Here is a 23,819-nt window from a genome sequence, read left to right on the forward strand (position 1 = left end):
AGAAAGTTGATATTTAGCTCAATTATTTATATATTATATATAATATATAATTATATAATGTAATTTTATTATGCATAATTATGTTAATAAATATATGATATATAATATATAATTATATATAAATAAGCTAAATTATATAATTATATATAAATACTGTATTTATATATCTATATCAATATAAATACATAAGACAGTAGAGAGCTTCTTTGTCTTATTTTCTCTGCTCCAGTTTTCTTACAGGTATAAGACTGAAGACATAAACACTTCTTGCTGGTTTTAGTGGATAGTAACTAAGAATGTAAAATATAAGGACCTCATCATTACACATGGTATATGTAGGAAAAGATGTTTTTACTATATTATTACTAAATCATTAGTTTGTAGCCGTTCTTTATAAACACAGTTTATATGTTTTTCATCATGTTCTAAATCCTCTTTAATTACCTGCCAACTTCTTGCTACCTTTTTTCTGTGGTTAGTTCAGGGTGTTTCCATAAGTACTTTACATAGTCATTTTATTTGATGTTTAAAATTAATTTGTGTATTTGTTTCTAGGGTTATTTTGTATAACTTTCACAGCAATTCCAAGTTTCATGTAATGCAATGGATTTTGTCTTATCATTTCTAAATTTATTTTTCAAACAAACTCAATAACCCTGACATTTACTTTTCTTATTTATTTTATTTTTATTTTTTAATAGAGATGAGGTCTCATTTTGTTGTCCAGGCTGGTCTCTAACTATTGGCCTCAAGTAACCCTCCCACCTTGTTCTCCCAAAGTGCTGGGATTACAGGCATGAGCCACTGCTCCTGACCAACCCTGACATTTAGATTGCTATGGAAATACAAGTTAGAATGAAATAAATAAAAACTAGGAAAGCACTCATTTGAAAGTTATAAATATTGAATGTATAAAAAGCCTATTATTTTATCTGAATTAAATGCTTTCGAGTGATTAACTTCAGAAATTATCAAAAGAAAATGCATGATGTAAAAGATCTTTCAATAATAACTTAAATAACTTACAATTTTAAAATTATTTTTAAATAATACTTTAAAAAATTATTTCCAGTTTTTATTCTCACATTTACTTCCTTACTGGAATCAAGGAAAGTGATTAGTATAAAATCCTTTATTGCCAACATTTATCTAATCACAGATACATTAACCAAATGGTAAGAGTTGTGTATGTACTAAATGTTCATACTTAATAATTACCTAAAAAGTAATCTGTTGTATACATTGCATTTGAGAAGAATGTGAAATGTGTTTTCTAACATTAGTTTGATTGTTGATATCCACTATAAGGTTAATCCTTTCCCGTTCAAATTACCCAAGGACAAATCCTTAATGGAAATCAGTTGCACCTATGTACAGTATTGCGTAGAGCTTCTGAATGGTGGCATAGTCAAGTTAATCAGAATATACTGATGCTTAATTAAATGCACCACCAAAACTAATGTACTTGTGATGGAGAGGGAGTCTGCATCTTCATGCAATACAGAATCATTCTTCTGGAAACAGGTATCCTGCAGTATCAGCCACCGGAAACATCACTGTGCCTTCAATTATAATTATAAAATGGTGCATGTTTCAGAAAAGTAGCAGTCCTAGAGTGCATGTGCTTATATCATTTCTCACACTCTGGCTTTTTGTATGGTGTATTAGTTTCCTACACAGTACTCTGAGCTCCTTGTGACAGAACCCGTCTCTTCTCCATAGTCGTCAATACAGGCCTTTCCTGAGACATGTGCTGAGCACAGATTTGCTCTTATTCTTCTCATTAGTACCAGTAGGCTTTTATTACCCATGGAAAGATTTTTGGTCATAGAAGAAATATTACAAGCTTCTACTTTAGTGCTTAAATTTATGAATCTTAAGCTTTAAGTTTTATTTTTAATATTTGATTTATTTTAAGCCATATGTTTACTTGAAGCCTGTTTTTAATCAATATACAGATCTTATTTGTAATTGCACTAACTTTTAAAACTAAATCATTTTCACTTTATTTTGTTTTCATAATTCTAACAGAATTCTCCCATTTGTACATTTAATCAGTCAAATTTCTTTAGACATATCAACTGATGACAAAATCGTAAATTTTATTCTCTCAAAGTCACCCTAACTAGACAGATTTGTGATCCTGACAAATATAATCTTTTAAACACCTATCAACTTTTAAAATCTAAATCACTTTATAAATGCAGGGATTAAGTACTATGTTAAAATTAAGTGTTGTAAACATGCTAAATAAATACACACAAAAATGCATAGTGATTTCCAAAGGTCATACTACTTTTGCATAAACTACACTTATTGAAAATTACACTTATTTTTAGCTGTCACACACATGGGGATTCAAATTTCCTCACCCAAACAGAATCACTACCCTATTGAAAAGTCAAGACTGTGGCAGGTGCTACCAATAAAAGAAACCCTGGCTCAAAGGCACAGGATTGGACTCACTTTCCAGAACTTAGCTGCCAGCAGCTCTGGGGGTGGACATTGTGGTATTACTAATTCACTTGAGTGAGGCTTTTTTTTTTTTTTTTTTTTTTGAGATGGAGTCTCACTCTGTTGCCCAGACTTGAGTGTAGTGGCAAGATCTCAGCTCACTGCAACCTCCGCTTCCTGGGTTCAAGCGATTCTCCTACTTCAGCCTCCCAAGTAGCTGGAATTACAGGCTCATGCCACCTCGTCCAGCACCCAGCCGATTTTTTGTGTTTTTAGTAGAGGTGGGGCCTCACCATGTTGGCCAGGTTGGTCTCGAATGCCTGTCTCGGGTAAATTTGTGTTTCAGTGATTGTGAAATTCTCATACCTGTTAGGTCTCGAATAAGTCATGTGAGCTCATTGTGTTAAGTGTTTAAATCAGTTTATATCTTTCTTTTTGTCAGCCCCTCTAACTATTTTTTTGTACATCATCCTGTTCTTGAGATCTTGTATTTCTTTTTAGTTGATATTTGACTCCTCTAAAAGTAGCATTGCTCAATTTTAATATGTAACTTCTCTTGTAATTGGTATTGGAAACCAGTACCAGCCCTAATTCACCGGCCACTTTGAAGAGTGCTCGTTTATATCCTCCATAATTCAGATGGCTTCCACTTACTCTAAAATACTCTTGTTCTCCTTTGGAAACTCAGTTTTGCGTAATATGTGTTAGTGTTTTTGAACTGCTGAAGACAATGAAGTTTAGGATGGTAAAATATAAAACTTAGGTAAAAGTTTGTTTTGAATGCCAGCCATTTAGAAGCAATCATAACATCTGTGCCTTTGCTGAAAATCCTACAAGCAACAGTGTAAGAAATACCTAATGTTCTAAAATAGGGCATAGTATGAATTTACAGAGACAAATGCCATCGAATGAAGAATAAAATTATGCTGTGAATGTAGTTTCATGCTTCTCTTTATAAGACTAACATGCAAAAGTCTTCCTACCTTGTATTAATAGTTACTCTTAATTTACCATTTTCAAAATATGGATCCCGTAAATGAAACTTGTGTAATTCAACTGAAAGGAAAGCTTGAATCACCTTTATGAAAAAAACATCAAATAAAAAACCAAAATATTGACTAATTACAGGGTATTGAATTTACAAATACTTTTCTGGTTGTAAAATACGCTGCTATATCCTGAAATTGTAAGACTTTGGGAATGAATTTATTTTTGTAGTAGTAATATGTATCATCAATATTAAACAAATGCCTTTCAATTAAGATTAGCACTAAACGAGTCCTCAATCACATGCCATTCAGTTAAGATTAGCACTAAAAAGGACGCAAACTCATCTAGATCATTCTTAGCAAACTATCACAAGAAGAGAAAACCAAACACCGCATGTTCTCACTCATAGGTGGGAACTGAACAATGAGATCACTTGGACTCGGGAAGGGGAACATACACACACTGGGGCCTATCATGGGGAGGGGGGAGGGGAGAGGGATTGCATTGGGGAGTTATACATGATATAAATGATGAATTGATGGGTGCTGACGAGTTAATGGGTGCAGCACACCAACATGGCACAAGTATACATATGTAACAAACCTGCATGTTATGCACATGTACCCTAGAACTTGAAGTATAATAAAAATAAATAAATAAATAAATAAAAGGATTAGCACTAAACTAGTCCTCAAGCCATGCCACGGGGGACATTTTGTAAAAAGTAGCTCATCCGTATGTTTTCCATAGTTCTGCCATTTGAATACATCTTTCAAAGGAACAAATTACATTTTATGACATACCTTTCCTGCCCCAAGACCTCCATCTTGGGACCAGTCATTAACAGAGGCAAAAGCAGTTGACATTTCTTCTAGGCTTTCTTTCTCTGATATTCTCTATTGGTGCCCTGAGCCTGTCCCCATTCAAATATGAGTTTTGTGTGATGGCTTCTGAGCTGGTCCTTCAACCCTGAGTCTGGAGAAAGTGAGCATTGTGAAAGAAAAGGCACTTAGGTCTCATTCCCTCATACAGTCAGTTCAACAATATTCCATTGTGCACCTACTCTACTCCAGGTACTGTGAATAAGGAAAAAGGAAGTTCTTTTCCATTGATGTTTCCACTAATAAAAGTCAGTATTTACATGTGTAATGACAAAGTCACCTAACATTCAGTCCTTATATACAAAATTGCAGGGATTGGAACAGAAGATAATCTTGAAATTTCCCAACAGCTCTAAACTTCTGCTTGTATGTTTTAGTGACTTTCCTCAAGTGTACCTGTGTATCTATTCTCCACAGCAATAAGCTTTTTTTTGCTCCTTATCATTCTATGCAATTACCATCTGTTATAAATGTTCTTGGGCTTCATTTTGTGGTTTAGAGAGTTCTGGAAGTTCTCAGATGTGGCTAGGTTATCATCCTCCTTCTTTACCATATAATCCCCCAATCTTTGATCATTGACAGTTTTCTTTTTATCACAGAGACCCAGAAAGATTTTCGTAGCTCAAGTGCTCTTCATGGGCAGAGCAGAATGAAAGAACAATTTGGGCCAGGGCTGTGGAGTTAACTGCCCATCCTTAAGGAGAAAAGAAAAGGTCCAGCAGGTGTCGTGAACATTGATAAATGCACTCATTTATTTTTTATTTATTTCAGTTAACACATAGCATGATATTATTTATCTGTGATAAGGGACCTTTTAATCTGAAACAGGAGATCAGCAAAGTGAACTGAAAAGTAAAGACAAGTGTTGCTTTGTTTTGTCAACCCTGAGAATGTACTGTAAGGTCAAGTAGATTACATCTGTAAGGACATACTAGGTTTTGAATTGCTAGTAAATTGAAGGTACAAGGACTTTTGCTTTGTTAGCTCTGTGGAAGACTATTCTTTTTCCTTTCCTCGTGGCTGTTTGAATTCTGTTGAGATTAATAGCTTTTGTGCTGCTAAACTGCCTTATGGAAACTTTTTGTAGGTTTCAATAAAAGCTTTATCCCTGAACAGTTTACATAGGGGAAAAAAATAAGGTTTAGACTGAACTTTTGATTGAATATATTAAGTTAACTAAGTTAGTCGGTCTTCTGCTTCTACCCTCGCCCATGAAGACCAAGTATCATTAATGTTATAGAATTCTAATTCTCATGTTATAGAATTTGATAGTAGTTGTATTCTGAGTATCCCTCTGATTCTCTCTAAAATGGAGGAGATACAGGGCTGGGGTAGGGCTTGGAACTGGGAAAGTGTTCACAAATATAGCTCATATAAGCTGATAAACTCTAACCCTTATAGAACCCATCGGAGAAGGTACTTGAGCAATCCTGGTACAAACCAGTAACTAGCAAGCCATCAGTCAATTAAGCATGTATTGGCTGCCTGCTCTGGGCCAAGCATTGAACCCGAACCAGCAATCCATATTTCTCCTGTGTAGGATACTTATCCTCCTCTCTGTGCTGTTGCCACAGGAGTACCTTGTCCTCCACCGAAGGAGAATTATCATTAATTATCAGCCTTTTCAATGGTGCAATTTGATTTAGTAATAACCCTTTCCATCGACATTTGAACACTGAAGAGTTCTCAGGTGTTTGTGATTTTTTGCTTTTTGGTTTGTTTTTTGGAGGTTAAGAGGACCCATTGTAAATGAAATCTCATGAGCACTGATGCATTAAGTATAGTAACCCCTTCGTGGCTTTGGAAAATTGCTCATTTTCCATTACAGAATGTGTTTGCCCCGACTTCCCTCAGAAATGACAATCCTTGTGACTACCTCATCCATAGTCATTGGAAGACAAACTATTTGAGCCATCTTGTCCTCTTCTCAGACCTCAGCAGAAATCGCTGGGTACTAAAGTGAAGGCACTGTCTATAGTTGATAGTTGTTTGCAAAGCAACCATCAACAGGCCCTGCCACTGCTGCGCTTTGCTGCCTTTGTTATGTGAATTGACAAGTCAGTCGTCAAAAGCGATACATTCTAGTTAAGGGAGGAAAAAAGTTCCTTGTGTAGGGTTGCCTTTATTTCAGTGAGTTTTGCCACAGTGAATTAAGTTATATACAATTAAATCAGAACTGGCCAGGTTATGCTTGGTAATAGATGATCCTCAAGTCTTAGAGGCTGATGACAATAAAGGTTCGTTTCTTCTTTATAGTACATGTCCATATAGGTCAGCGGTGGCTCTCAACGTTGTTTTCACTCTGGAACTTGAGTTGGTAGAGAAGCCTCCCTTTGTATCGTCGCTGATCCTGTGACAAGGGAAAAAGAAAATTGCAAGCCACATACTGGCTCTTAGTGGCTACTGGGTAAAGACATGTGTCACTTATGTTCATATTTCATTGTTAGTGGGTATCACATGACCAAGCTGGCTTCAAGGATGCTGAGAAATCTAATCTTCTTGTAGGGAGGGACAACAGATATGCGTAAACAGTAATTTCAGTCTGCTATAGTCTGTTTAGCTCTAGTGAGAGGATATGTTTTTTCATTGTATTTATTGAAGTATAATGATCACATGGGGACATTTCTTAATATCCAACTTATTAAATAAGTGACAAAGTGATATATGCCTTTTTGAAAATCAACACTTGTGGCTGACTGTCCCTCAAGCCCCAGTGATTTTAGCCATGTGGGAAGAATGCCTTATTCACGAAGTTTACATATGTAGAGATTTGCATTCTTCTCTAGTCAAGAATAATGATAATGATAAGAGCCAATACTTTAAAGCACTTACTATATTCTAAGCATACGCATTCTAGGAGCTTTGCAAATGTTAACTTACTTCATCTTTAAATAGTGCTATGAAGAAGAAACTATTACCTTTATTTTGTAGGAGAGGAAACTGAGGCACAGAGAGATCAAAACCATGCCTAGTAACAGAGCTAACAAGTGAAAGAGTCATTACTGCCCCTCTCATCTAGTTAAAACTAATGACTGACTTCTTTTATAATTTCTTATGTTTTCCTTCATATAGCAGTGACGTGTAGACAGGAGCAGATAGGAAAAAAAACCCAGCATTGAATTCCTCTTGTTCCATTGTTAGGCACTCTTCAGTGTTTCATTCCATTTGTCTTCATCTTACTACAACTGTTTAACTTAGGTATTGTTACTTCGCTCATTTTATAAATGAAGGAACTTGAGTTTATAAAATAATAGATACATTTCCCCCACCTCAGACATACAGCAGTGATACTAGAGCTGAGAACTGGCCTTAGGTTTTCCTGGCTTTAAACAAAGCTGGACACTATCTCTGCACCATGAAACTACTCTTTCAGTCAAAGCAAAGGATGGGCAAAGGAAACAAAAATTCATGGTTATTTTTGCCAACACAGTATATTCTTCCACATCTCTAAATTGATTGATAATGTTGTATTTACTCACATGACGGGAGCTAAGTACAGGATCCATGGAATATGTCAGAACAGAAGCATCCGTAGAAAAACCCTGCAGTTAGACTGACTCTCAGTAAGATTTTATTCTACATGATGAGCTTTTGATATCAGTTTATTAGAAAAGACTGGAATATTGCTGCCAAATATCCCAGTATACTTTGGGGTACAGCCTGGTTATTACTTATTTTTCTCAAAATGAATACTTAAGAGAGAAATTCTGTTTTATATGTCACAACTATCTTCATTATATTTTGTTGAAAGGAAGTTCTGTTGAAATCTTTAAAAAATGATTGTCTTTTTCTCTTAATACATCTTTTTATTGAAAAGCGGAAGAATGTGACCTCTAGTACCAAACATTTTAAATGTCAGGAAGTTGCAGTTTTAATTGATATAAAAATGCTAGTGTCTTGTTTTTACCTAGGGTTACATTTTTTGTCTCAGTTTTTGTTGTTGTCCTTAAAACTGAAAATTAAATGATTCCTCACTTTTCCATCTTACCTGTGTGTTATATTCAATAAATATTTTAAAATATCTGAATGCTTAGTGTTACGCTGGGCATTTTGGGGTTATTGGAAGCAAGCAGTCTCTCTTTGGTGTCCAAGAAAAGCTTCACTCTCATGTGGGTAGGTCATCAGCTGTACTCTAATAAGATGCCATGGCCATTCATTTTTGTGTGTTGAGTTCACTGAAAGTATTCACTGAGTTCTGTTCTCTTGTCCTAGGACAGTGGGGACAAAGAAATAAATGAGCTACTTCCCATTGATGGCAATACATATTTTAGTTTTGACATTTTTATTTCTAGAGTTTTGAAGTTGTTTTTTAGAGTGCTAAACACACACACACACACACACACACATATATATATATTTTAAAATATCAAATAATTCCAAAATGCCTAGTGAATTAAAAATGACAGTTTCTAACTTCTGCCCTCTTTCTCCTTACCAATAGTTTGCATATGTATTTGTGGAGGTTTTTCTTAGGAAAATAGAAACAGTCATATATACCCTCAAATTTTTAGATTTTGAGAAAATAGGCCTTATTTTCCTGTCGATTACTTTTTTCACCTAACAACACATAATAAATACCCCTTCGTGGTAGTACCTCTTGTTCCATTGTTAGGCACAGATTATTCAGAGCTTTCTGTCAATCAGTTCAGCTCCACTGGCTTGCTGTGCCTAGAATTTTTTTCAGTTTTTAGTTTGTTGCTTTTACCCTTTCTTGATTTTTATCATTTTTTTGATATATATTTTTTGTCTGGGGGTCTATTTTGAGTTACAAGAATGTTTAATCTACTATCTTTAAATGGAAGCTAGTTTTAAATTTTTATTGGTTTGAATTCTCATTTATTATTTGAGAATATTTTAAAATTCATGTCTCTACCACATGTGATGAAAATTTGTATCATAGTTCAAAAGTTTTTCAGTTTTCTCTCTGGGTGTTAGTTGGTATTTTTAAAATAAATGCTTTCTCTTTAAACAAGTAATCTCATTTGATCTGGCCCCAAAACCCTTTAAAAAATTAGAATTGATCCAAAGAAAATCTAACCAAAAAAACAATGAAAATAAATTGCAATTTCAGAATCCTAGGACGTTTTGGGGATGTTTAGTGACTGACAATGCATGTTTCGAATTATTTTAAATATGGTAGCAAAATGAAAAATAGAGCGTGGAGCTTAGAATCAGACCCAAGTTAGAATCCTGACTCTAGAGCTTAAAACTGAGAACAGTGGAGGTTTTCAGCAACCCAGGGAATCATCTTGAGACTGCAGAGCCTTTTCTCTACCTGATAATATTTTGAGAATCATGGGAAAGGATATGTGAAAGGCTTTGTATTACAAGTTTCAATACATAATAAGGGTTTATTCTTATTGCATTTGCTCCTATCATTTGAAAAAAAAAAAAAATAACACGTAGTAAAGGAGTAATGCTATTTTTAGGAAAAGTGGATAAGATCATTGTAATACACTTTCTCTGAAGGATCTTGGCAGGTGGATACAATAACTGTGAGGGTGAAGTTCCCTCCTCTACTTCTACCCCAAAATAAAAAGTCGGCCTCTAACCAAAATATTTGAAAAACTCAGTGAAAACCTCTCTACTGTTGAGTCCTAAAGGGCCAATGAACAGAGCCAAGTGAAGTGGGGCTGTGAGTTCAGCATAAACACCTAATGCGATTTCTCTCTTATTTTCAGTGTATTTGAATGAAGCAGGGTTCAACTTTGTTAGAAAATGCATTCAAGCTGTGGAAACAAGAGGTCAGTGTTGCCTGATCGGTATAGCATTCCTGTCATGTGTCTCATTCTTACATAGAAAACTCTCAGAGTAGATGAATCAATGAAGATGTATTTGGTCATTAACATGGATTAATTTTAAGAGTGATATAAATGTATGTATCAGTATACAAATAGTTATATCTTGAGCTTTAGTTTACTAAGAATCATGCTTTCGGCATACTTCTTTTTTAGATTTTTTTCTAATATAACCTCACTGTACTTCTTATTGATAAACTGTGCCTTATTTATTACTTCAAGCACCCCTTTGATTTTTTTTTTTTTGAGATGGAGTCTGGCTCTGTCGCCCAGGCTGGAGTGCAGTGGCCGGATCTCAGCTCACTGCAAGCTCCGCCTCCCGGGTTCACGCCATTCTCCTGCCTCAGCCTCCCGAGTAGCTGGGACTACAGGCGCCCGCCTCGTCGCCTGGCTAGTTTTTTGTATTTTTTAGTAGAGACGGGATTTCACCGTGTTAGCCAAGATGGTCTTGATCTACCGACCTCGTGATCCGCCCGTCTCGGCCTCCCAAAGTGCTGGGATTACAGGCTTGAGCCACCGCGCCCGGCCTCTTTGTTTGTTTGTTTGTTGTTTGTTTGTTTTTCCCAATCATTGAGGAGGTAAGATTCCTAAGGAGCTTGTCTTCGCTCCCTTCCTTCCTTATATGCTTTCTTTTACTGATTTGTCACTGCCAGAGCTTTGGCACCTTTCTTCACTCCAATCATGACCTCTGTCTTGAAGTCTACTCCAGTTAAATGTTGGACTCACTTCCAGGGAAATTTGGCTAAAGCAACATTCATATTGGGCTTTGGAGTTCCATAAACTTATATTTAAATTTTAAGTGCTACCACTTCAACGTTTTGAAAATTAGTTTCCTTGAATTCTCTGAATTCGTTTCCTCATCTCTAAACTGAAGATATAAATGCCATGGGACTTTTCAACATGCAGGAGGACTCCATGACTCTAAAGAAAGAGAACATGAGTAATACCGATCATCCCTTCCCATCTCCATTGCTTTTTTATATTCAAATGATGGTGAATAGGCAGCTACACTTTGCTACTTTGAAGATCTTCAAAGACTTTCAAATCACTAATCAGTGACTGCTCTGAGAAATATAAGTCTGATGGGTGTTTCCAGGATAGCTTTGCTAAAGTTATACTGTGAAATTGGATAAGTAGCTTTCAAATTTTGTTAGGCATATGTCTGAGTTTTTAACATTCTGTACTTGCCGAGCTGTATCTCAAGCCATTTTCTTGTGATTTTCCTTCCTATTAGGTATCACCATTTTAGGACTCTACCGAATAGGAGGAGTGAACTCCAAGGTTCAAAAACTCATGAATACCATATTTTGTAAGTTTCGGATGAAGCAACTTACATAAGTTTTGTGTTCTTATAGGTAATCTAAAGTATAGGCTTCTTTGACTAGAGCGACTTTGAATATTTTCAAATAATATTTAAAGTTCATATTTATATTCAGTTTTTAATGTTTATTTATAATAGATGAACAATGAGAATTTGAGGGGGCATATTTATAATACTGTATTTTTTTCTCCCAAGTGTCCTTTGGTAAGCTAGAGATACAATAAGATGCAGGGATGCTAGCTACAGTCATTTGGAATCCTAGCTCAGCAACTTACAGGTTTTGTGACCTTGAGTAATTTGCTTAATGTCTTTGTGTCTCACCCTCCTTGTTTATAAAAATAGGGATAATAATGGTACCTGCCTCTTAAGAGTTGTGAGGATTGGATATGTTAATCTCTGTAAAGCACTTAGAAGCATGTTGGGCACATGGTAACTGCTCTGTCATGTTAGCAATTAGCAATAATTTCATTTGGGAGACTTATTTCATAGGATATATCTTCGAGTTTTAGTGTCAGCTTTTTATCAATTCACACAAACAACAGTCCTAACGTTAACTCTTTGCATTCTAAGAAATGAAGACCTCTCTCTTTTGACCTACTTATGTTTGTGCCCATTTTTTGTAATTGCATAAGGAATATTTTGAACTACACAATTTAAATACCTTGTTTTATTATTTCCAGCTCCTAAATCCCCTCCTGATATTGATATTGATATTGAACTGTGGGACAATAAGACAATAACGAGTGGGCTGAAAAACTACCTCAGGTGAGGAGGGTTTCACTCCTAGTACTCTGGATGCAGTCTCTGACTCACCCCTTGGGTAGTAACCGTGTGACTTCATGGAGCCTGTGTCCAGAAGCTTCACTCAGTAGCTCAGTTCCCTCACAAAAGGTGAAATAGCATGACATGGTAAGATTTACATTGAGTGTTCTGGAACTTGTACTTGATTTTTCCAACAATAATTTAAAAGACTATGTAATATTGAGTACTGAATTAGTATTTGTTGTTTCAGATGAAGCTTGTATATAGGATTTCTATGTACTTTTTAAAATAACAAATTGGAATGGAAAGTTGTGTTGTTTTGTTTTTTAACTATTGTTCCCATATTTGTTCCTCTGGTAAGGTAATTCTGACACTGAAAAAATTGTCTCCCAGTCTCCCCTCTTAATACAGTCATGGAAAGAAGTACACTGGTGTCTTCGAGGTCTGCATTTTAGGTCTCTCTGTGGCCCCACTACTGGAACTTTATCAAACTGCCAAATCACCCAATTCTTTTATTTATTTATTTATTATTTTATTTTTAATTGATGAATGACAGTCACCTAACTCTTAAAGAAACACTTAAAGTTTAGGGGAGAATGAAAGATACTACCATTCTAACATGTGCTTTACTTCTCTGTTGTAGGTGCCTTGCAGAACCACTGATGACTTACAAGTTGCACAAAGATTTTATCATTGCTGTTAGTAAGTATATTTGAATCACATACACTTTATAATTGATGTAGTTTTATGCTGCCATTCTTAGGCATATATTACTAGTATCAGCTAGTGAAGATTGTTTTCAAGTATTGCTTAAAAAGTTGTTAATCTGGGCTGGGCATGGTGGCTCACACCTGTAATTCCAGCACTTTGGGAGGCCGAGGTGGGCAGATCACCTGAGGTCAGGAGTTCGAGACCAACCTGACCAACATGGAGAAACCCTGTCTCTACTAAAAATACAAAATTAGCTGGGCGTGGTGGCGCATACCTGTAATCCCAGCTACTCGGGAGGCTGAGGCAGGAGGATCGCTTGAACCCAGGAGGCGGAGGTTGCGGTGAGCCGAGATTGCGCCATTGCACTCCAGCCCAGCCAACAAGAGTGAAACTGCATCTCAAATTAAAAAAAACAAAACAAAAAAAAATTGTTAATCTGATATTTAGTAATTTATAATGTGGTTTAGAAGCCAATAAGAAATTGCAGAATTAACTGAAATATGTTGACACTTAGCAAGACCTCATTGGGTAACAGTCTGGTGATTAGAAAGAACCATGAGGAATTATTATTCTAATTTCATCTTATTTGAATGACAAGTATCAGTTTCTTATAAGATCAACTAAGCAGGACTCTGAGTATGTACAGACAGTTATATCCCTGCACATGCTCATGTGCTATATTCCTCAGTCTGGAGATGAGTCAAATATTTTTGGCAGACAGCAGGCACTTCCATCAATCCCCTCTCCCTCATATTTTATTTGCAGTGATCACATTTATGTCATTTGTTTAGATCTGTGATTGCCACCATGTAATATGAATAGATAGATCAATTTAAAATATTAGCAGAAAGAGTTGACATATGCTATATGAGAAGTTAGTAACATGTATTTGTAAACCATTGAGACTGAAGTGCCAGGTACCATCTGAGCCCATCACAACAACTTGTAATAATTAAGAGCTGGCATTTCATTGTTAAGATGTATGAGGTGTGACTACAACCAGATTATTTCTCACAATCCAAGAAAGAAATTAGTTGCGTTAGTTTATTTGCACACATTGTAATGTCACAGGAAATGTATGCTGATAAAAGTGTCAGATAAAATTGAATGACCTCGGTTTTCAATCCAGCTTTTATGACTAACCACATGATCTCCTATAAATCTACACTATTTAGTTTTCTCTTGAAGCTCTCCACTCTACCTCCTCTTCATAGAAATCTTTGTAGGACATACAGGACCAGAGAAAATATATAATCTGACCTCTCATTCTATGAACTAGGAAATCAGGACCCAAAGTGGGCAAATAATATGTACAATGACACTAATAAATTCATGGCAAAATCAGGGCTGCAAGCCAGATTTTTGTTTTGTTTTTACTCTTAACCCAGAATCCTTTCTTACAGAAATTTTGCTTTATAACAAAGGAAATTTGAGCTACTTGGCTAAAATGGCTCAATGAGCTTATTGTTTTAGTACAAGCTTTTGGTCACAAGTTTTTTCTCCATTTGCTTCTGTAGCAAATGGTAATTATATTATAATAATAATATTTATGGCCATGATATTTAAAATATATCCTTACATATATGAACTCATCTTTTGTCTGGACCTAAGATAGCCATATTTACTAGATGCTAAGTTAAGAAAATTAGGTTATTTGGTTTCAAGCAGCAGAAGTCCAGCTCAGTATAAAGGGGAAGTTATTCAGATCCTAAGAGATATTTCAGTGTATTCCTTGGCCAGAACAGAGATCAGGGTTTCCATGAGCCTGCAACCAGGAACTGCCAACTTGGGATTTGACATTTCTCTACTCACTCTTTCCTGAGGATCTCTCATCTTTGTTCTCTACTGTATTTCTATCATTCTCACTTTCCTTCCCAGTCAGTTTTTCTTGGAGTACATTTGGTCACTTCAGCCCTGATTTTACATTGTCTGCCTTTTCACATAGCCAGCAGTACAATCAGATTTTTGATGTCTCCATTCCATTTGCTAGGTTAGACCTCATGTTTAGCCTGAGCCAGGCTCTCTCTTCACCCCATGTCTAAATAGCTGCTTCCAGATGAAATGGTAATCCCATAATATGAATCCTGTGAGTCAAGGTACTTTCTGGATAAAGAATTTGGTACAGTGGGGAATCATCCCAGAATTTATTTGCCGCAGTAAGAGAATGTTAAATGAAGCTTTCTTGTTCTGAAATGTTAGACATTTCTCTAGCAGACATGCCAACATCTTAGCTTTCACTTGGCATACTACGCTTGCCATAGATGATTCTTGTATTTTACATTTACCATTGTCATTATGGGCTGAAAATCTATGGGGCTTATGTTTATGTAATAATGCTAACATTTCAGAACAGTTCTTCTGTATTGTCTTTATATTTGTAAAATGAGAGGAAGGCGGGGCTTCATCTGGTTACACTGGGTTGAATCTCTAGGAGCTTTCTATGGGTGTATTACCACACTACTATGAAGAAACATCCAAGACTCAGTAATTTATAAGAAAAAGAGGTTTAATTGACTCACAGTTCCACATGGCTGGGAGCAACTCAGGAAACTTACAATCATGGCAGAAGGTGCCTCCTCACATGGTGACAGGAGGGAGAAGTGCTGAGGAAAGGGGGAAAAGCCCCTTATAAAACTGTCAGATCTCATGAGAACTCACTCACTATCATGAGAACAGCATTACCTCATCTCCCACTGGGTCCCTCCCACAACACGTAGGGATTATGGGAACTACAATTCAAGATGAGATTTGGGTGGGGACACAGCCAAACCATATAAATGGACTAATACGTACTCTAGTGACTGGCACATTAGGAAATCTATAGCAATTGCTGTGGTCATTCACATATCTAAAGGTTTGATTGTGTCTTTAGGTAGTAAGACTCAAGCAGGTGATGAGTATTGGCTGTATCAGAGTATACAGTTGAGTGGCTAAGAGCATCTGTGTGGAATCTGTAGAACTGGGCTTCTTTGGCTTCTCTACTTAATAACTTCATGACCATGGGCGAGTTACTCAACTTCTGCAAGTCATAGGGAATGATAATGATGGTACTACATGAAGCAGTGCCTGTGAGGCAGGAGGGGTAGACGTGGTAGTTGTGATTAGATTACTAATATTTACATTGAATGAAATTCAATTAAATGCAATTAAATACAATTGAATTGCAATTAAAACTTGAACATTTGCAACGTTTTTTATGTAACAGAATCTGATGACCAGAACTACAGGGTGGAGGCTGTACATGCATTGGTGCACAAATTGCCGGAGAAAAACAGAGAGATGCTGGACATCTTAATAAAGCATCTGGTCAAGTAATTCTCTAACTTACATTGTTCATTTAACTTATTGTTCATCTCTTAAGTTTGTTCATGTCTTTTTAAAGTGTGTGATGATGTTATAATATTGGTATTATAATTAGAGTCCATTGAATTTGCTTAAAAAATGGTATGGCAGTTTGTTTTTAAGATATTTCTATATGAGTGTGTGTACCTGTATATGTTTATTTGTATATAATTATGCAAATAATTATATCCTTTGCAATTGTTAAACTAATGATGAAACAAGTAGATGTGTCAACTTAAAAATGAAGGAGTATATAGTTTTTTTCCTCCCAATTCTTTTAGGTGCATTATAAGCAATGAGTTTGAAGACCAGTGCTCTATACTACTAAAGTCAACAGGTTCCCCTAGGTAAAACTGACACTTAACTGTGAGATTCCCTCCATGTATTCGTTATTTCACTTGATCTCTGGAGATTTTTCTAACTTTGCTGCTAGTTTATTCATATATTTAAAATCTCTCTTTGTAGATAAATACTGTGTTAGCCAGAACTATCTGCGGAAACAAAAGCAATAGTGTCTGTGTGTGTGTGTGCATGTACATATATTTAATATATGTGTAAAGAGATAGAGATTGATTGGTTGATTTTAAGGAACTGGTTCACTTGATTATTGAGGCTAACACATCTGAAATCTGTGGTGCAGGCTGGCAGGGAAGAGTTGATGTTGAAGCTTGAATCCAAAGACAATCTTGAGACAGAATTCCTTGTTACTCTGGGAACTCAGTTTTTTGTTTTTGTTTTTTTTCTTTTAAGACCTTCAACTGATTGGATGAGGCCCACCCATATTATGGAGAGTAATCTACTCTACTTAAAGACTACTCATTTAAATGATGATGTCATCTGAACAAAATACCTTAAGAGAAACATCTAGGATAATCTTCAACCAAATATCTTGGTATCATAGCCTAGCCAAGCTGACATGCAAAATTAATCATTATAAATATTATATTTATCTACTATCTATCTCTATAAATTGAAAGATACAGAGAGAGAGACAAACACATATTTAAGCCCAAAGTGAATTTGCCATGCTGCTGGAAACAAATGTCTAAATCCAGTTTTAAACTTACTTAAGAATTTCCTGTAGCATTATTTAGTAGAATGAAGGATTAATCATTTTATTATAAATCATGGTACTCATTAAAATGGGAAATATTTCCCATTTTAATGGGAATGTTTTAATGGGAATGTTTCATGAGTACCATATTTCCCATTTTAATGAGTACCATGATTTACAATAAAATGATTAATCCTTCATTCTTCATAATAAGTAGTAACCAATCTATGCTCATTTGAGCCATATACATTTGAAATAAAACTTGAGTATCCCAAGTCTGAAAATCAAAAATTCAAAATGCTCCAAATTCTACAACTTTTTGAGTGCCAAGATGTTGCTCAATTATAATGCTCATTGGAACTTTTTGGATTTGGGATGCTCAACTGGTAAATATAATGCAGATATTTTAAAATCTGAAAAATATCTGAAATCCAAACACTTCTGTTCTCAAGCATTTTGGATAACAGATGCTCATTCTGTAGTGCTACATAAACATATTCATAAATCTCATCTCAACTTGCAGGCTTTTAGATAATGTAAATCTTCCCCCACATATCCATTACCACCACCACTATTTAAAATAAAAAGGAAATCTACTAGGATCAACATCACTTAAAGTTCATCATTAACTATTGACCCATAGCAGCACTTCTTTTAGCTAATAAACATAGGACTTGCTATTGTTGGTCAGTATTAGTTTTGAATTGTGTGAGCTCTTCATGAAATTTAACTATACAATTTATTAGACATTTTCTTGTTGGTCTTCAAACCAATTTTCTAGCAAAGGCTTTGAAAATGTCCTTTGAAAATCCACATGTGTGTCACACAAAATATGTTTGCTTAATTATCCAGAATAATAGATTAACATAAGCCGTACCCTTAATATGACTCTGTGTGGCTTTGGCACAGGCAATAGCACAGGAGAGTATCTGGCCACTAAAGAATGCTTAAATTACTTTGCTCATCCTTCTCCACCATTCCTAGCTTCTTTCTTGAACTTTCAAAAGGTCAAACCTTGCTCACCAAACAGGAGCTGTGGAACGTACATTCAGATCACCACAAATTTACTTATAAAAACAGCAAACAGCTAATAACACTCTTGATCCCTGGCTGAAACTTTTCATGGCTGAAAAAAAATTAGGACAATCAACCTAGATTGGGATTCTGAAGACTAAAGGACTGATTCCAAATTTCCATTAATTAACTCTGAGAAACAGTATAAATCATTGAATTCTTCCTAAGAGTCCTTTTGTTTGCTATCTGTGGTGTTTTATTTTATTCTCAACTAATTTTAAATATTTAAAAGTGTTATTAAATTACAAAAAAATTTGTAGGTGGACTTATTCATTAGGAGCTATAACATTTTGGAAAATTATTGTGGAATTTCTTTTGAATGTAAAGTAAGAAGTGAAAGTTGATTTCTCCTAAATTAAAATCTTTTCATTTTACACATGGATATTTGCTAGTGTTATTACATTTGCCAATTGATGTTTTTAATTAAATAATATTCAGGTGACCAATAATCCTTACTCAGTGCAAATGTAAAACTAAACAAAACTCTTGATTCACTGTTTGGAAAGCCCACTCAGGAGCACATGACTTTACTTCATGTATTTGAGTACTTTGTTATTAACTATATATATATATATATATATATATATGTTTATCATTGTTATATATTCCTGTTAGATTGACCCCTTTTTTTTTGAGACGGAGTCTCGCCCTGTCACCAGGCTGGAGTGCAGTGGCATGATCTTGGCTTGCTGCAACCTCCATCTCCTGGGTTCAAGCGATTCTCCTGCCTCAGCCTCCTAAGTAGCTGGGACTAGAGACACGTGACACCATGCCCAGCTAATTTTAGTTAATTTTTGTATTTTTAGTAGAGATGGGGTTTCACCATGTTGGCCAGGATGGTCTCTATCTCTTGACCTCATGATCCACCTGCCTCAGTGTCCCAAAGTGCTGGGATTACAGGCATGAGCCACCACACCTGGCCAGATTGATCCTTTTATCATTATATTTTATCTTTATCTCTAATAGCATTTCTTTGTTTTAAAATCCATTTTGTATGATATTGGTACGGTTCTTCTGGCTTTCATTTGGTTACTGTTTGCATGATACATCTTCTGTCCTTTTACTTTCAACCTGTTTGTATTTCTGAATCTAATGTATATCTACTGTAGAAAGCATATAGTTGGATCTTATTGTTTTTTTTTTTTTTTTTTTTTTTTTTTTTTTTTGAGACGGAGTCTCGCTCTGTCGCCCAGGCTGGAGTGCAGTGGCCGATCTCAGCTCACTGCAAGCTCCGCCTCCCGGGTTTACGCCATTCTCCCGCCTCAGCCTCCCGAGTAGCTGGGACTACAGGCGCCCACCACCTCGCCCGGCTAGTTTTTTGTAATTTTTAGTAGAGACGGGGTTTCACCGTGTTAGCCAGGATGGTCTCAATCTCCTGACCTCGTGATCCGCCCGTCTCGGCCTCCCAAAGTGCTGGGATTACAGGCTTGAGCCACCGCGCCCGGCCGGATCTTATTGTTTTTTAATTCAGTTTGATAATCTCTGACTTTTGATTGTATTGTTTAATCCATTCACATTTAATGTTATTCTTGATGTGGTTGGACCTATATCTACCATTTTTCTTTTTGTTTTCTATATGTTTCATGTTGTCTTTGCTATTCAGTTTTAATTTTACTGCTTTCTTGTCCTAATAGATTTTCTAGGGCTTATCATATACATCTTTTCAGAATGTACTTAACTTAATTCATGTGAGCTATAGAAACATTATTTTTACATAGTTCTATTTCTGCTTTCTCCTTTTTGTGCTATCATTAATAAACATGTTATATCTATATATGTTATATCCCAACAATCCATTGTTATACTTATTTATATAATTTTATGCCTCTTAGAGATGAAGTTGAGGGAAGAAAGAGGAGCAAGTACATTTATAGAGTTTGATACATTTATTAACCTTCTTATTTACCATTTTTTAACCTTTTCATTTGTTCCTGTAAATTTGAATTACCATCTGGTATTATTTTGTTACTCCAGTACAGCTTTGCTTTATGCTTTTCATTTGTGCTGTTACTGTCAAATATACTACATTTTTAAATGCTATAGGCCCAACAATATAATTATTAATACATACATGTTATTAAAATTGCATTTTAAAATCAAAAAAAGGAAGGAGAAGAAATATGTATTTATACTCTTTTAATTACCTAATTACCTACACTGGGTTTTTGTTTTTTGTTTGTTTGTTTGTTTGTTTGTTTTTACATGTGCATTTGAATTACAATCTAAGGTCACTTGCTTTCAGCCTGAAGAATGTCCTTTAGTATTTTTTGTGATGCAGATCTGCTAGCAATAAGTTCTCTGATTTTTTGTTTTCCTAAAAATGTCTTTATTTCACTTTCCTTTTTGCAGGTTAGTTTTGCTGGATAGAAGATTCTTAGTTGGCAGACTTTTTTTTCTTTAAGCATTTTGAATATGCCATCCCTCTGCCTTCTAGCCGTTATTGTTTCTATTGAGAAATAAGCTTATTGGGGTTCTTTGTAGACCCCAGTAAGACTTTTTCTCTTAATGCTTTCAGAATTTTCTTTTTGTCTTTGGCTTCAGCACTTTTACTGTGATGTGTCTTGCTGTGGATATCTTTGCAGTTATTCTGCTTGGAGTTTGTTGAGCTTCTTGGATATATAGATTAATGTTTTTAATCAAATTTGGAAAATTTTCAGCCACTATATCTTTGAATATTTTTTTCTACTTCTCTCTTTCATCTGCTACTGGTACTTCCATTATGCATTTATGAGTGTGCTTAATGTCACAGATTTTTTTCTGATGATCTATCTTTCTTCATTTTTTTTTCTTTCTCTCCATTCCTCAGATTGCATAATCTCTATTGATACTTCAAGTTTACTGATTCACTCTTCTGTCAGGTCTAATTTATTGTTGAACCCCAGTAATGAACTTTTCATTTCAGCTGTTGTACTTTTCAACTTCAATTTTCATTTGGTTCTTATTTTTAAAATAACCTCTCTCTCATTATTGACATTCTCTATTTGATGAAATATTGCTACCACACCTCCATACTTCATCTTTAGATATGGTTTTCTTGAGGACTTTGGATATATTTATGACTTCTTTGAAGTCTTTTTCTGTTTAAATCTGACGTTTGGGTCTGCTCACAGGCAGTTTTTATTATCAACTTTTTTCCTGGTATACCAGTCACACTTTCCTGTTTCTTTGCATTGTCATAATTTTTGGTTGAAGACATGGCATTTTAGCTACTGTTTTGTAGCAACTAATCTGATACTAATACTGATCCTCTCTTGCTTTAATTGTTGTTTGCTTGTTTATTTAGTATCTTTTTTCTTTTCTTTTCTTTTTTTTTTTTTTTTTTTTTGAGACAGAGTTTCACTCTGCCACCCAGGCTGGAGTGCAGTGGCACAATCTCTGCTCACTGCAACCTCTGCCTCCCAGGTTCAAGTGATTCTCCTGCCTCAGCCTCCCAGGTAGCTGGGATTACAGCCACTCACCACCACACCTGATTAATTTTGTATTTTTAGTAGAGATGAAGTTTCACCATGTTGGTCAGGCTGGTCTCGAACTCCTGACCCTCAGGTGATCCACCCACCTTGGCCTCCCAAAGTGCTGGGATTACAGGTTTGAGTCACCGTGCCCAGGTTAATTTAGTATCTTTAGTCATCTATTTTAATGAAGTCTATTTCCTCCTCAGTGTGAAGCTTCTTCTATTATCTCTTCAGAGAATGCAGTCTTGGACATGACCACAGTCACCCAGGGATAACAATAGTTTCAGGAGAGTTCTGTTTGTTTCCTTAGCGGGTCTGTAAAGCTGTCTGCTTCATTTGGTATCACATCCAGCTTGTTAGTTTTCACTAACTGCTAGTAGATTGCTCTGTTGTTTTTGACCACACCCTAGGGCATATCCAGTTAAATTCCAGCTCCTTGCCAGGTCACTTAAAAAAAAAGTCTTTAAGATTTGTTATGATGCTAAGAGGGCTATTTCTGTCTCTTTCCCTAGTTATTTCTTATGATTTAGCGAGAGAGTCAGAGTTTTCTGTTCTTATGGACTCCACTCCCTCTGGTAAAATCTTTGACCCGTTGCTCTTGGCACTGGCTGAGGGAGGTAGTCCTGAAATGAGGGAGATTTTGGCACCAATATTCTTGGCCTGCTGCACCTCAGGTAAAGCTATCCACCCTGAGTGTGTGGCTAGTTGGAGGCAAAGAATTCTCTGGGTTACAGAGGCTGAATTGTGAGTGCCTTTTCAGTTGCATTCACTGGGAATTCAGCCTCTGCAACCCACAGGTAGAGGGCCTGAGACATGCTCACAGCCTGCCAAACCCATGAGATACTATATCCCTTGACTTGGGGCTGAGAAAAGAGGGAGCCCTGTCTTCTTGGCCACATTTGCCCAGAGTGGAGTTTCAGTCATATTGAGCTGGGGGTGGAAGAAAGAGGGAGCCAGTTGTACCTCAAAAGCCACAGACTCTTGGCTTTTCTTATTGAAAATTAGTAGATTTGCTTGAACAAATATTTCTTTATTCTTTAAGTTTTTTCCTAGAGACTTTAAGTGTTTTTGGGTATGGTTTTAAATAATAATTTTTATCCATTATGATTTTTTCCTCTGGGTATTGGGTCCATGGGGGCTCCTTATGTTCTACCATTTCCATAAGCAGAACTCTTAAGCATATGATGTTGGTTTCTTTATGTGGAAACTCCTAGATTTGAAACAATACAAGTTGACAGATCTTGATATACATTTCCTCTTTTAATAAAAGAAAGGGATATGTTCCAGGAGATAGCAGTTGGGTATTAGCTCCCTACATGAGTTGAGGTAATAAGTTGTAGAACCTGCTGAAATGGTGAGTAGTGGGAGTCTGTAACAGTTGAGTAGCCCAGCAGAAAGAAAATTCAATGAAAAGAAAATCAATCGTCAAAATAATCCATCTTCTGTGCAATGTAGTCATGAACCCACCTCAAAACCAAGTTTTTGAGATTCACAAGTTTATTCCTAATGAGCTTAATATTAACTATATTCCACTTTATTTACATTATGGGAACTATGACATTTTAGCAAGAGTGCCTAAAGCTATTTTAATTTCAGAAGATAATATTATCTTGAGATCATATATGATTATTTTATTATTTCATTTAATTCTCACAATAACCTATATAATTTACAGATAAGGAAACCGAAACCTAGAGATATTAAATAACATAAATGAGCTTACCCAACTTCCAAGAGATAGATCCAAGCTCTGAATCTAGATAGGCTTACTGCATTTACATACTACTTTTCTGAGTAGATTTTCTAACACATATTAAGCAATTAATGTATAATATTTGATTTATATTAAAAGGAAACTTGGAATGAAACTCTTCTTACTTGAACTAAATGCTTTCTTAGCTAGTGCTCTCTATGGCAAAAGGAAAATGTCAGTCAGCGTGGCAGCCTTCTCTTCCTATTCTGTGACAGGAGTTGCATGGA

The 23,819-nt window shown here is 35.7% G+C and overlaps 1 protein-coding gene across 1 annotated transcript in view; it reads left to right on the forward strand.

Moving 5' to 3' along the window:
• ARHGAP42 (Rho GTPase activating protein 42) overlaps nucleotides 1-23,819 on the forward strand; it is a 315,746-nt gene that overhangs the window by 270,088 nt on the left and 21,839 nt on the right. The window contains exons 13-17 of the mRNA XM_033204701.1: nucleotides 10,007-10,069; nucleotides 11,358-11,432; nucleotides 12,125-12,209; nucleotides 12,850-12,908; nucleotides 16,123-16,228. Coding sequence (XP_033060592.1) covers nucleotides 10,007-10,069; nucleotides 11,358-11,432; nucleotides 12,125-12,209; nucleotides 12,850-12,908; nucleotides 16,123-16,228 — 388 coding nt within the window. The remainder of the gene's footprint in view (nucleotides 1-10,006; nucleotides 10,070-11,357; nucleotides 11,433-12,124; nucleotides 12,210-12,849; nucleotides 12,909-16,122; nucleotides 16,229-23,819) is intronic.

The sequence above is a fragment of the Trachypithecus francoisi genome, unplaced genomic scaffold, assembly GCF_009764315.1.
Source record: "Trachypithecus francoisi isolate TF-2019V2 unplaced genomic scaffold, Tfra_2.0 Lachesis_group8, whole genome shotgun sequence".
In the NCBI taxonomy this organism is placed as follows: Eukaryota; Metazoa; Chordata; class Mammalia; order Primates; family Cercopithecidae; genus Trachypithecus; species Trachypithecus francoisi.